General features: G+C 35.3%; 1 protein-coding gene across 3 annotated transcripts; it reads right to left on the reverse strand.

Annotated features, from left to right (window-relative positions):
• Positions 1–240: 240 nt before the first annotated feature.
• On the reverse strand, positions 241–9,971 carry LOC129951505 (peptidyl-prolyl cis-trans isomerase FKBP8). Of its 3 annotated transcripts, none has more exons than XM_056063692.1 (9): positions 9,755–9,971; positions 9,081–9,462; positions 8,867–9,010; positions 1,229–1,311; positions 1,020–1,161; positions 783–950; positions 616–705; positions 402–542; positions 241–329 (listed from the first exon to the last, which is right to left on the reverse strand). In XM_056063692.1, exons 2-9 carry the CDS (start codon positions 9,363–9,365, stop codon positions 252–254), a joined length of 1,131 nt encoding a protein of 376 aa, XP_055919667.1. In that variant the 5' UTR covers positions 9,366–9,462; positions 9,755–9,971; the 3' UTR covers positions 241–251. The 3 variants fall into 3 exon arrangements, with proteins under 3 accessions (XP_055919667.1, XP_055919668.1, XP_055919670.1); XM_056063693.1 differs by lacking the exon at positions 9,755–9,971 and adding an exon at positions 9,599–9,748; XM_056063695.1 differs by lacking the exon at positions 9,755–9,971 and having other exon boundaries at positions 9,081–9,480.
• Positions 9,972–13,972: the final 4,001 nt, after the last annotated feature.

The following is a 13,972-nucleotide window of genomic DNA, read 5'->3' on the forward strand; positions in this document are numbered from 1 at the left end:
AATAACAAAAAAAAATATATAAATATATAAATCATCTATTTTGATCAATGCAAACCAATTTCGAAAAATTAATATTTCGATGGAATGCGAAAGCCTTAAAAATGTTGCCTTTTCTTTTTTTCTTTTGTTGATTTTTTCAATTCAATTCGGAAGAAGTTTCAAGCATTAAAATTATTTAAAAAAAAAAGAGAAAAACTAAATAAAAATGGAAGAGACAAATAAATAAGGCAAAACAATTACGATTTGTTTGTTTAGTATTTATATCTGTACATTGCTACACCAGCAACACCAATCAGAATAGATCCCATAAGATATCCAAGAACTTTTAACTGTGGACAAAAAAAAAATAAATTTAACACCATAACCTTCAAGTAAGAAAAATCGTTAGTTAGTTAGTTTACCTTTGAGCTTTCTGGATTAGCTCGTTTTAGTGGCTGTTTGCTATTTTGTTCTAGCTTTTTGGCATGGCCCAACATTTTTTGGTACATTTCTTTTTCGTTGTGTTCTTCACGGCGTGCTTTTATAATTAACTTGGCGAGATCCTATACAGAAAATAAGAGAAATCATATATTTTGACTTCATCAAGGAACTTGGGATGTTTCACGAGTATTTTACCTGTTGAATAGTCCTGCTATCAGGTTCCAAAGTAGCTGCTCTTTGTAATAAACTGATGGCTCCTTTGGTGTCACCTTTGCCTTCTAAAATCTTTTTTTATTCACAAGAAATATTGAATTTTAAGTTAAGGTCAAAATGAATAGTATATAATTGTTCTCAAGACTTACCCTTCCTTTTCTGTATAAAGCCTTATGATTATTGGGTTGGCATCGTAGCACATGCTCAACTGAAGCAAGTGCAGCATCGTATGCTGAAATTTTAATCTGTGCCATCGCAAGATTATTATAAACAACCAATCTGTCATCCAAAATGCTCTGTAAATCAGCATTGGATAGCTGAAAAAAAGTACAATTTGTTTAAGGTTTTGAATCTTAGTTATTTGTTTTACGAGTAGAACAACTAACCTCTAAATCTTCTGTATCAATATTAGCCTCTGGATCACCATCTCTATCATCTAAGTATTCAAGCGCACGACGGTATAATTGAATTGCAATATTAAATTCATTTCGATTATACCAAAAGTTAGCTCTTTCCTTTTTGCGGTTTCTAAATTATATAAAATAAAACGGTTATTTTTGGTTTGTTTTAATATAAAAAAATACCATTAACTTGCCCATATTTTTTACGAATTTCAAAGTTCTTAAGATCTGCATGCTCTTCAAATTTTGTATCCAATAAATGTACTTCATAAGTTATCTGAAAATAAATTGAAAAAGGGAATTACAATAAGTAACAAAATCTTTTAATATTAATTATTTTTTTCAGAAATATTGTAAATTTGTTACCTGCGTGGTTTTAACAAACGTTTTATATTTTGAAAAATTTTAAGTCACACAAAGATTTTCGATAAATAAATTCAATGTTGAACAACAGAAATTGCGGCATTATAACCAAACATTTTTTTTTAATTCACAAGCACTCAAGGGGTTATTAGTACCCTTTATATGTTTATATTTAAACACAGTGCGAGCGTTAGGAAAATATGGAAGGATTTAAAAGGAGGTCTTAAAGTTCTGAACATCTAAATGGGAGGGAAATACAGAGTTGGCCAGAGCATTCCACATTCTCGATGTACGATTTAAGAAAGAATCTCTATACTTGAAAATACAGAGTTGGCCAAAGCATTCCACATTCTCGATGTACGATTTAAGAAAGAATCTCTATACTTGACAGTACCCCCGAAATTGAGCTCAAGGGTTAACTGAGCATTCCTAGAAGGCTGAATTGTTTAAGGGGTGGAATGCAACCGACTAATTCGACAGAACATTGTTTGTAAAAATATCTTTAAATCAACCAAAGGCATGAAACATTGTTTTGGGGGCACCTGCCCGGATATGCGAATTATATTCAAGCTTTGGACGGATAAAAGCTTTGTAGATTATAGCCAGATCAGAAAGGGTAACAAATTTCTTGCATCGTCGGAGAAATCCTAAGCAGCTGGCAGCAATTTTGTCTATATCGAGTATGTGATCAGTCCACAAGAGTTGATCTGTAATACACATACCGAGTACTGATAGTTGATTGGTTTCCTGGATGCAAGTGCCACTCATAGATAGTGGCATCGGGGGTGCGTTACGCATTAACGACAAGAGACAGCATTGAGTTTTCGAAGCATTAAATTACGGTTTTTGATTCCCCATTGGACAATGCTGTCAAGATCAGAATTTAATGAGCTTATCATACGCTGCCGTTGAAGTTCCACATCTGAAGGGCAAGGATGTGAATCGAGTAACGAATATGAAAAGTTAAGGGTACTGTCGTCGGCGAAACAGTTTAATGGATTAGAAGTGACAGACAAAAGATCGTTTATGAATATAAGGAAGAGAGTCGGAGACAAAACGGAGCCCTGGGGGACACCATTGATTTTGTTTACATGGCTTATTAATTAAAGAACATGTATGGCACTATGTACCATGTAAAATGATGGCTATATAAAGCAAATTTAACGAAATTATGGTTTTTAAATTAATGTTTTGGAGAGATCTTCTCGATCCCTGGACCTGAATTTTATTTAGAACCTTTCGATCAAATTCTATGTTAAAATGAATAAACAGAAGACTTGTAACAAAATAAATCTCCGGATAAATGTCATTAAAATGACTTGACCTTAGAACAAATGGAATTAATGCTGTGTTGAAAAGAAAAGGTTCTCCATTAAATATTGCAATAAGAATTTTAAAAAAAAGTGACCAAAGTGATAGCAAAATGACCAACCCATTCTTATTTTGATGTGTTGATAGCTGAATAAAAATTTGTATTGCTTGCAGAGGAAAATTTGATGATCTTTTTTGGGATTTCATTTGCAGTCAAGTGCATTCTTTGAACATTTATTTTGACCAATGCAACTATTCAGTTTTTCAAGTGCTATAAACTTCAAACTCGAAACTTTACTTCCTTAACCCCTACTTTCACTTGATTTTGTAAAAACTATCAAAACATTATTTTCTAAAAAGCACTTTTCAAAGAAGCCAAGATTTGTACTTTGCGTTGTAAAGAAATATTACTTCTTTCTTCATAAATTTGACAATTAACCCTCTTACACAAAATATTAAATTTAATTCTGCAGAAAATAGATAAATTATAAAGTAATAAAGTTCAGCTTTAAGTTGAATGAAAAAATAATGATCAACTGTCGTTTTGACATAAGTAGACTTGACTTGAAAATTAGGGAGTTTTTCTTGACTAACTTTCCAGTCAATTTTCTAATGAAGTTTCCTTAATTAGAAGCCACTTTTTTGGCAGCTGTCGAATCAGATTCCGGAAACTTGCCCTACTTTCAAGTCACTTATTTCGTCTGAACTTACCCAATGTGCTTTAAAACGGGTTGGGTACCCTAGTCCAGCAATGTCGCGACGAGCTTGCGAGCCTGAATATTAACCTCGGTGTCACCCTGATCTGGGTTCCGGGCTATAGTGGTATCGTGGGAAATGAACGGTCTGACGAGCTAGCCAGGCAAGGATCGGCCCTTCATAGCTCTCTTGCGGAAATGGTTAACATTTCTCTTGGTGCTATGAAGGGTAAAATCTTTTATATCTACCAAACTGAATCAAACCGAAGGTGGAGCAATTTACCCAACTGCATTATATCTAGGAAGATATGGCCCACCTATAACAAAACCCGTACAAACGATCTTCTATGCAGGCCAAGGCAAGACATAGCCAGGATTGTTGCGGTTTGTACCGGACATTGGTCTATAGGAGTTCATGCAGAGCAGTTGGGTATCTCATACAACACCTTTTGCCGTAGCAGTAGTGACCAAAGAGAAAGTGAAACGATAATCCATTTCCTCTGCAAATTTTCTGTTTTGGCAAACACTAGAATGAAATACTTTGGAAAAGCATTTTTTCAAGAACTTGATGAGCTATCTGAGACAAAAATTAGAGACCTAAACTTTTTTTTCAATGCGACAAAATGGCTCTAACATAATCGCTACGAAGCTTCTCTATAAATCTATCCCTTTTAATCAAAGGTCAAACGAGTTTTTGATATCAAAACGGCGCACTACAGCGCTAATTGGATCTCAGGCCTTGAGATCGCCATTTCTACCTACCTACCTATGTTTGGCGCCAAACATAATTTCTTTGATATACTCGATTGGAAATATTGGGAAAATGATTTGGGAAACTTGACCCCTATGATCATTTAATTTCATAATTCTCTTATTAGTGTATATAATCCTGAGTTTTTTATCCCTACAATGCACTTGAGGCCAAGCTTCAACTAAATTTTGTGTGCGAAGAAAATTATATTTAGACAATCAGCAACTGACTTAACCTCAGGTTCATGCTTTCTTTTTGTAGCATCTAGAAAATTGGTTTTGAACCAGAAGTAAAGTTTTTAAAAAGTTGTATTCTCCTGAACTTTTGCTTACCTCCAAAAAGTAAACTCAAATGATGTTTAAAAAAATAAGATGTGCGGATTTCGTTTGTGGATTATCGGAATGGGGATTTAGATCCTGGGGAGTTTGTTTTTAAGGATTTTGTGCTTGGGGATAATGATTTTGTGAATTTTGTTTTTGAAGATTTTGAACTTGGGCATTATGTCGGTATCCCCTTTAAAACAAATGTCTTCAAGAAAATTTAGAGTTGTATAATTTTGTTTTATAAAATTATGGTATTTTGCACGACAAGAAAACAATAAAAACTCGACAACGTGCCCATCGGCTGCAATTCTTGAGAAGTAGCTTGATCTTGTATGGATGTAAACCATGATCCTTACACAAAATACGTCATAATGTGGTATAAATAATACACAATTTTTGAGAACTGACTTTTTTAGGACGTTTTCTAAGAACGCTTTAACACTTTGACCAACCCGTTGTCTCAGAGACTCGGGTACGAATGTTTGGGGTCAAATGTTTGCACTAAACTTATTTTACTTGTCTACTAGCGAGAAAATTACGACCGAAATGTAAGTTATTGCTCTTAAAGAACATTTTTATTTTATTTTTATATTTTACATGAACTTTGGGATACGTTTTAAGGTGCCAAAAAACCCCAATTAAGACAATTTTATTAAAAATTTAACGTGATATTTTTTTTTTGTTTAATTTTATTTAAGGCGAGAAACAGACTAAAACAGTAAAAGCGGCTTTCGTTGTTTTAGAACCAATGTATTCCAATCGTTCAGCACAGATTAAATCCTAAATTTGATGTTGCTGTTGCGTTGCTAATGGCTTTTTCCCTCCGAAATGCAGTGGAACCACACTACCCACTCTTGATTGTGTTAAAGAGTTCCATGGCATATTGGAAAAGTAATAACGGTTTTTATTTACAATACAAAGCACAACTTATAATGGACTTGTAACCTAATGATATATTTTGTAGATAATAATTGTATGGTTGGATATGAATAACGTTTGAAAAATTTAATAAAATAAATGGACAATTATAGTTCGATAATTAGTGAAAGGGTGAGTTCACAAATTAAATTTAAAGTTGTCAAATTCCAATTAGAAAACCCGACAAATACACAAACTCAAGCAACGCTAAGTGTGCCAAGCAATGAGTGAAAAAAAGCTGAATAGACTCATTTTAACATCAAGTTGCATGTTGATTTGGGTTATATGTCAACAAGATTAAAGGAACTTTGAAAATAGAAGTGTGTTTTTTTAAAGACTTTAAATCAAGTGTTGCTATTTTTTTTTTGGGCAGCCTAAAATGAAGCCTGCAACAAACAGATACATTTCCTAACGACGTATTCGTTTTGACAGAAACGTGGCTTAATTCAAGCTTTTCCGACACAGAACATTTCAGTCAAGAGTTCGAAGTTCACAGAAACGATAGTCATGTTGGTAATGCAAAGGATTTAGGTAAAGATGTTCTCATAGCGGTAAAAAGTACATATTTCCCTTCTTCTGTATCTTTTCCATTTGAATTATCAATTGAACTGGTATGTATAAAGATAATGGTACAGACTAAGACAATTTTCATTTTAAACATCTACATTGCTCCAAAAAGTTTGGAGCCGGTTTATAACTATCCCTCCTTGGCATTAGACTATCTTATAAATTCCATCCGAAGACGAATCTTGCCTTGAATCCTCTCCTTTTACTTCACAAATGGAACTATCTCTTCTCGATAAAGTCTTTCTTACTGACTTACAGCAAACAAGCTGTATTAAAAATTTAAAAAATCGAATTCTCGATTTAGTATTTTCTTCTGACGCTTTTAATACTCTTGTTCTAGAATCTAGATCAGGAATTACTAATATTGACAAATATCACCCCCCGTTGGACATTAGTTTTGACTTAAGTAATCACCTCACTGAACACAGTAATTCCTTTTAGAAGAGCTAATTTCCAGCTGTTGTCTGAAGATTTAACCATTTCTGGAATTGGTGATACATTAGCATTTTCTAACATTGACGAAGCAGTTTCAACTTTTTATAAGATCCTTAATTATTGTGTTGAAAAAAATCTACCCATAAAGAAATCAAGAAATACAAACTTACACGAAAGAATTGCGTTTTTCTGCGTAACAAAAGAAATAAGGCATGGAAAACGTATCTCAAAAGTTTGTCTCCAATCAACAACTCTTTTTATGTCGAATTCTTCAACCAATTTAAGTCTCTTTCTAAAATTGTTTATATGCTTGTTATGTTACTGATATGGGCACCTCTTTGATAGAGAATCCTAAAAAATTTTGGAGTTTTGTAAACTCAAAGAAAAAATCAGAAAGCTTTCCAGTTAACTTCACTTACAAGAACCTTTCATTAGATAAAACTGTTGATATCGCAACAAATTTATTTGAGTCCTTTGTTAATAGCCCTGAAGAAGTTGATGAAGTAAATATAATCTTCACTCCTTTTCCCAAACTAGCTGTAGTCACATACCTGTGCTACAGAGTACGATCGTTGATCTTTTATCTGCGTTTTATGATGACTGCTCAGCCGATCCCGATGGTATTCCCCCGATAGTACTAAAAAAATGAAGTAATGCTTTAGTTGAACCCCTTACGGTCATATTCAAGCTTTCTCTAAAAACAGGCAAATTTCCCAGTATATGGAAGAAGTCATTTCTAACACCAATTTGCAAGAAAGTTAACAAGGCAGATATAAGCAACTACAGGCCCATTGCAAAGCTTTCTTACATTCCTAAATTGTTTGAACAAGTTGTTTGTGAAAGTCTAGCATTTTTTAGTAAAAATCTCATTTGCGAATATGGGTTTGTGAGAAAAAGATCAACTGTTACAGATCTCCTCACATTCTCTAACATACATTCAAACGGGTTATGAAGTTGACTGTGTATACACTGACTTTTCTAAAGCTTTTGACCAACTTAACCACGCAATTATTCTATTTAAACTTAAAGTTCTTGGTTTTCCATCATTTTTTTTAGCTTGGATCAAATTATACCTTGAAAATAGATCTTATGAAGTAAAATTGTCATTCAGAAGCTTTTGTTGCATAATCTGGTGTTCCTCAGGAAAGCCATATTGGCCCTTTTCTTTTCATCCTATCTATTACGATGTATCGTCATGGTTTTCGCTCAAGTGAACTTCTCATTTTTGCTGACCACATGAAGATTTTTAAAATAATAAAGTCCAGCCATGATCGTATTCTTTTACAAGCCGACATTGATAGTTTCACATTTTGGTGTGGCAAAAATAGCCTTACCTAAAATGCCAGATGAATACTTTTATTAAAAAACGAATCGGTAGTGTATTTGACTACTGTAAATCACAGCAAAAACTTTTAAAGATTTAGGTGTTAATTTCTGTTCCAGCTTAAAATTTACACATCACATTAATTTTATTGTAAACAAAGCAAGTTCTATGCTTGGTTTTATAAAACGCTGGGTAAAGGAGTTTAATCCCCATGTTCAACTCATTAATGGTAAAAATGATGCATGAGGCAGAACTCATCACCTACGTTCTTTTGATTTTATACATATTGACTTCCATGGAACTAACTATGGGAAGAATGAAGTTTTAAGTCGAATGAGTATTTTATATTACTTAAACAGTTTATCGATAGATTTTAATTTAAATAAGGTGGGATTTAAATCATTGTTTTAGAACCAGTGATCCACTATCGTAAATGTTCTCATTTCATTTTTTTTTTGTTCTGCAATAGTTAATTGTTAATTTAGTTTTGTATTTTGTGCGTGGGTTTGGCTATAATTGTATTATTTCTTACTAGCAACTAACACATGCATTTATGATGAGCCTCTGATCGTAGTTTGAAGCTTGCTATAAGCTAACTTCTTTCTGAAATTCTGAAGTGTTAAAATTATACAACATTTACAAAATACTTAAATGGTTCAATTTAAGATTTTTTGCTTGACAAAAATGTATACCTATTATATTGGCCATACCTGTAGGTAATATAATAAACATAGTATTTACAAACAATTACGCCATGTAATAAGAATGTTGTAGACTCAAATGATTAAATGACTCAAAGTACACAAAATACGTAAATATTAAAGAAGTACCTATATTCTTACACAACAAACTGTACCTTCCTATGGGAAACAATTGAAATACGTTCCAACTCATTAAAAAACAAAAAACAATCAAACTAACAAAGCCTTTTAAACAATAATAAAACTGCTCTTTTTACCTCAATCGTTAATAAAGAAAAATGATGATGTATGGTTTGTTAGTAGAAATCACGATTAACAACAGTTATAAAACCATAATAAATATTTATAATAGTCTTTTCTTTTTTGTTTTGTATTTTTAATTAAAAGTAATTAACTGATTGCATTTATTACACTCGTTGACTGAACTTCTAAATTTGTACTCACCTTTGCATCTGGGGGAATGGAAAGCTTAGGGTCCTCTTCGTTTTTCAATCCAATTTGTCCGTAGGCAAATCTAGAATCCACGATTACCTCAGCAACTTCCCCAACAAACATCATTGGTATTGCCAAGTCTAGACCTTGGACGACCTGGATTCAAAAATCGTTTTTAAATATAACAAAACAAAGCTAAAACACCTCCTTCTTTTTTAATACTCACTTCATAATCACCAACATGGAAATATGCATTTTCTTCCTTCTCCACAACCGTGCCATCGTCCAATTTACCAGTAAAACTAAGCTTAACCAATTCTCCACGTTGCGGACTTATGGGATTGTTAGACTTCTTCAAGGTCTTCTTAATAAGCTGGCCATTGCCAAGCAAGTCAACAACTCGATGCTCATCAATCTTAGGCTCAACTTCTTCCTTCATTTGTTTCATTTCGGCCTCGTTGAGATTCGAGAGATCCTCAAACGAGCTATTGCTGGACTTTTCCGTATCCATTTCTTGATGTGTTAAAGATTCGAGCTTAATTTAAAAGTGGGGGCAGTAGTAGAAAGTGTTTCTCGTATGATTAGGTTCTCCAATGTTGAACTTCGACCTATATTACACGATTGGAATTTTTAACAAGAAAACTTTAAATTTCAAATGGAAAATTCCATGTTATCAAAATTGAAAGCAAACAAAACAGTCAATTGAAATAATAAATAAAACAGCTGAGTATTTTCTTCACTCACACCGAATTCGAATCCCCCCAAAGAGAAAAACAAAGAAAAACGAAAATACCAATTTGCGCTAAGTTTTTTCGAATGACTCAGGAAAATTAAAATTTACTTTTTATCTCGATCTTCGTGTTAAAAATAAATGATTAATTATTTGAAATTATGAAATACCTTGATTTGTGCAATTATTTCAATGATTATGAATGATATTTTCTCTGAATGTGAATTAATTAAACTATTAATTTCATATGAAACGAGGTTAATTGTCGTATGTAAATATGATAACGACGAAAGAAAAAGTAAGGAAATTAAGAAATTTCTGCTAAAAACAAAAATTCCTTCCTTGGCTTATTTTTGACAACTCCGACGACTGCGATCTGTTTCTGCGACGACAGATATCCGTTGTTATTCTAGTACACTTGTAAGTTTCTGTGGCGAATTTGTAATAGAATAAAGTATCCACCTTGTGGCCAATGGAAGTAATTGGTTTTCTTAAAGCGTGGTTAGCACTTCGTAAATCATAAAAACTAGAAATTATCAAATCTCAAATATGATTTGATGAATATTTGACAGATTGAAACAACTAGCGTAAACTTTAAATTAAACATTTTTGTTTTGACCGACGACGGCGAAAATTTCTTAACTCGTTTTTAACAAATTATGTAGTCCAGTCTTCAAATGGATATTTTACTGTTTCCCTTTGAATAGAAACACAGACTATATACTTAGGAAAAATATTAAATTGCACAATTAATCTTTGCTTAAAATTAATGTTTCTTTATTTCTCACTGAATTGTATTTTAATTTTGTAAAATTCATGATAGATTTGTTTCAGTAACATTTGTATTATTTGATATGCAACCAGAAAATATTAAACTTTCAAATTTGAGTCAATCAAACAGCACTACTTGTCAAAAATATTTGAAACTGATGAAGGATTCTCTCAGCAAACTCATTTTAGGAACTTAAGCATTGACATACACAAGAAGTCCATATTTAGAATGCAAATTATTTAAGACTTTAGGAAAGCTATATGCGGTGGCGATTAAAAAAATTTTATATTTAGACATCTTCATAAACGCGTATTTCCGCCACTGCAAATCGCTTGAAAAATCAATTCTTTGGGGTACCTTTTTTGGAAGTGGCCCATGGAACAGAATAAAATACGCATCATGTTGATTTTGGTACACTTTTAAATTTGATTTTGCTTGATGTAGTTAGAGGTGTGTATTTTACTGAAAGGACCGTGGAAAACGGCAGATAAATACCAAAAAAAAATTACATAGTAAAGAAATTCAATAAGTTCGACTGAGCCCAAGCATGTGTTGGAAATTCATTTACTAGGCATTTTTTTTTAAATTTAAAACAGAACTAATTTAATCTTTATCAAGAGGCTAAACTAGGTGGCCTGTAAAAGCTTTTAGTAAAATCCATCGATACAAATTGAAACAGGTGGGATCTAAATTGATTAACTGTTTAGCATTCAGTAAATGTAGGTCATTCATTAAGCACTTTTCAAACTATCCGTTCAGATTCGGCTTAAAGGCCAGTTATAGCTATCATTGAAATCGATAGGGAAAAATGTTGAATCAATATTTGATTTGGTATTGGATTAAAAATGAAATGAATATAAACGAAAATCACTATCATATCAGGTTTTTGAGATTATATAAAGTCAACTTACTTACTTACTTACTTAAGGTGGCGCTACAGTCCGTAGTGGACCTGGGCCTCAACCAACATGCTTCTCCAGCCAGCTCGGTCCCTAGCTAGCTGTCTCTAGTTTCGCACGCCAAGTTGGTTGAGGTCTTCACCGACCTGAGTACGCCACCTGAGTCGTTATATCTTCTCCTCCATTCTCCATCTATGCATACGGGACCATCCAGCATCCTAAGACGCTCTCATCTTTCTTTGACAGGGTCCAGACTTCAGCGCCATAAATGAGAACCGGGACAACGAGTGTCTTATAGATGGTGATTTTAGATGCTCGAGAGGGGACTTTACTTCTCAATTGCCTTCTAAGTCCAAAGAAGCAGCGATTTGCAAGAGTTATTCTTCGTTTGATTTCAGCGCTGTCGTTGTTGTCGTCTGTGTTAATAGCGGTGCCTAGGTAGACAAAGTCCTGAACTACCTCAAAGTTATGCTGCGTATCCGAGTAGTTGGATGGACCTTTCGAAGATTGTGCCTCTAGTGTTGACGGTTGAGTTTTGTACAATTCTTTCCAGAATGATGTTGAAGAAGTCGCATGACAGCGCATCGCCTTGCCTAAAACCTTTTTTGCCATCAAATGCATCGGTGAGATCTTGAAAGAGCATCTTGCATTCTCTATCGTCATTCTGCACAAACGGATAAGTTTGACAGGGATGCCAAAACTATAAACATTGCTCTGTAGATCTCTTCCCTATAGATGCTGTCATACGCGGCTTTAAAATCGAGAAAGAGATGTTGGGTATCGATTTGAAGCTCCTGGGTTTTTTCCAAGATCTGCCGTAGTGTGAAAATTTGATCTATAGTGGGCTTTCCTGGTCTGGAGCCACATTGATAAGGACCTATAAGGTTGTTGACGAATGGCTTCAGACGTTCACATAATACGCTAGAAAGGATCTTATATGTAATGTTAAGGAGACTGATAGCTCTGTAGTTGACGCAATTAAGAGGGTCTCCTTTCTTATGTATCGGGCACACTATGATGAGATTCCACTCATCCGGCATGCTTTCTTCCGACCATATTTTGCAGATGGGTTGGTGCATGCTCCCTACCAAGTCATCGGCTGCTGCTTTAAATAGTTCGGCAGCGATGTCGTCATCTCCAGTAGCTTTGTTTGACTTCAGTTAAGATATACCTATCTTCACTTCGTCTATGTCGGGTAGGCGGAATTGTTGATCTGCGTCGCCTTGGTTGAGTGGTTCTATCTCCCTTACAGCGGAATTCGGTTCGTCATCGCCGTTATACCATTTGGAGAAGTGGTCTTTCAATATTCTCAACATAGACTGCGGTTCCACTACGATGTTCGTGGCTTGTACCCTTGGGAGGTTTTTTTACCTTTTGGTAAAACTTACGAACCTCATTCCTGTTGTGACATCCCTTTATCTCCTCGAACGCTCGCTTCTCGTGCTCTCTTTTTTTCCATCTAAGAAGCCGATGTTCCTCTCTCCCCTTCTGCTCGTAGAGCTGGCGAGAGCTCTGATGGTCCTTCTGTGCAGCGCCGTTTTGTAAGCATCTTGTTTCGGTGCGTGCGCTTGCCGGCAATCGTCGTCAAACAGGAGGTCGCTGTTGTGGCCGTGTAAAATCTAGCACTTCAGAGGCGGTATCTCTGATGGCTGCGAGGGAATGTTGCCACTAGTTTTCAATGCTTAATGCAGGCAGAATATGACTCCTTAAGAGGTTATTAGAGACTCGATCGGAAAAAGACATGACAATCTCTTGTGATTGTACCCGTTTAACGTCGAAACTTCTCAGAGTACTTCCTTGTTTTGGCTTGGACCAGGATATCCGTAGCCGTACCTTGGCTACATCGAGTTAGTGGTCCCAGTCAATGTTGGCCCCTCGGAAAGTTCGGATATCCTGTATACTGGAGAAGTATCGTGCGTCGATCGCAATGTGGTCAATGTGGTTGACAGTTGAATGATCAGGAGATTTCCATGTCCCCTTGTGGATATTAAGATCTGTGAACTGCGTACTAGCTACCAGAACGTCTCGCACCGCAGCGAAATCGATCAGCCTGAATCCGCTGTCGGAGGTGGTGTCGTGCAGGCTGTATCTCCCGATTATGCCCCAAAGATGTCTTCTATTCCTAGCTTGGCATTGAAATCTCCTAAGACAATGTCAAAGCCAGGGCACTGCTCATATGTCTTGTCCAAGAGCTCAAAGAATATGTCTTTGGTGTCTTATCTTTCTCCTCTGTTGGGACATGCGCGCATATTAGGCTTATGTTGGCGAATTTAGCCTTGATGCGGATTGTCAAGATGCGCTCGCTCAAACTGTTGAAACTCAAGACTTTTTGCCTGAGTCTAGTTCCAACAACAAATCGCACCGTAAATAGACGCTGTCTTGGTTCTCGGTAGCAGTCGCCGTAGTATATACATCGCAGTCTTTTAGTTTGCGTTTGCGCGGTCCATCCCATCGCACTTCTTGGATGGTGGTAATATCTGCCTTGCAGCAGTTTAGGGCTTCCTCTAATTGTTCGGCTGCACGTAGTCTGTTAAGGGACCTAATATTACGAAGTTCGCTGTCCTTGTTTCGTTTGCTTGGGTTGTCAACAGTGAATCCGTCCGTGTCTGTATCCTTGTTGGTGCTTCACACCTAATTTTTTTTTTAACGTGGTCAGTAAGTCACCCCGAATGCACAACCCCCAACCTGGAGGACCAGATCCTTAGTATAACTCTAAG

The sequence above is a fragment of the Eupeodes corollae genome, chromosome 3 (assembly GCF_945859685.1).
Source record: "Eupeodes corollae chromosome 3, idEupCoro1.1, whole genome shotgun sequence".
In the NCBI taxonomy this organism is placed as follows: Eukaryota; Metazoa; Arthropoda; class Insecta; order Diptera; family Syrphidae; genus Eupeodes; species Eupeodes corollae.

Coding starts and splice junctions, on each gene's coding strand:
- LOC129951505 (XM_056063692.1), bottom strand. CDS start 9,365: ATGGATACGGAAAAGTCCAGCAATAGCTCGTTTGAGGATCTCTCGAAT. Junction 1,312..8,866: donor CCATTCCCCCAGATGCAAAG/GTGAGTACAAAT, acceptor ATTTATTTTCAG/ATAACTTATGAAGTACATTT. Junction 330..401: donor CTAATCCAGAAAGCTCAAAG/GTAAACTAACTA, acceptor TTTTGTCCACAG/TTAAAAGTTCTTGGATATCT.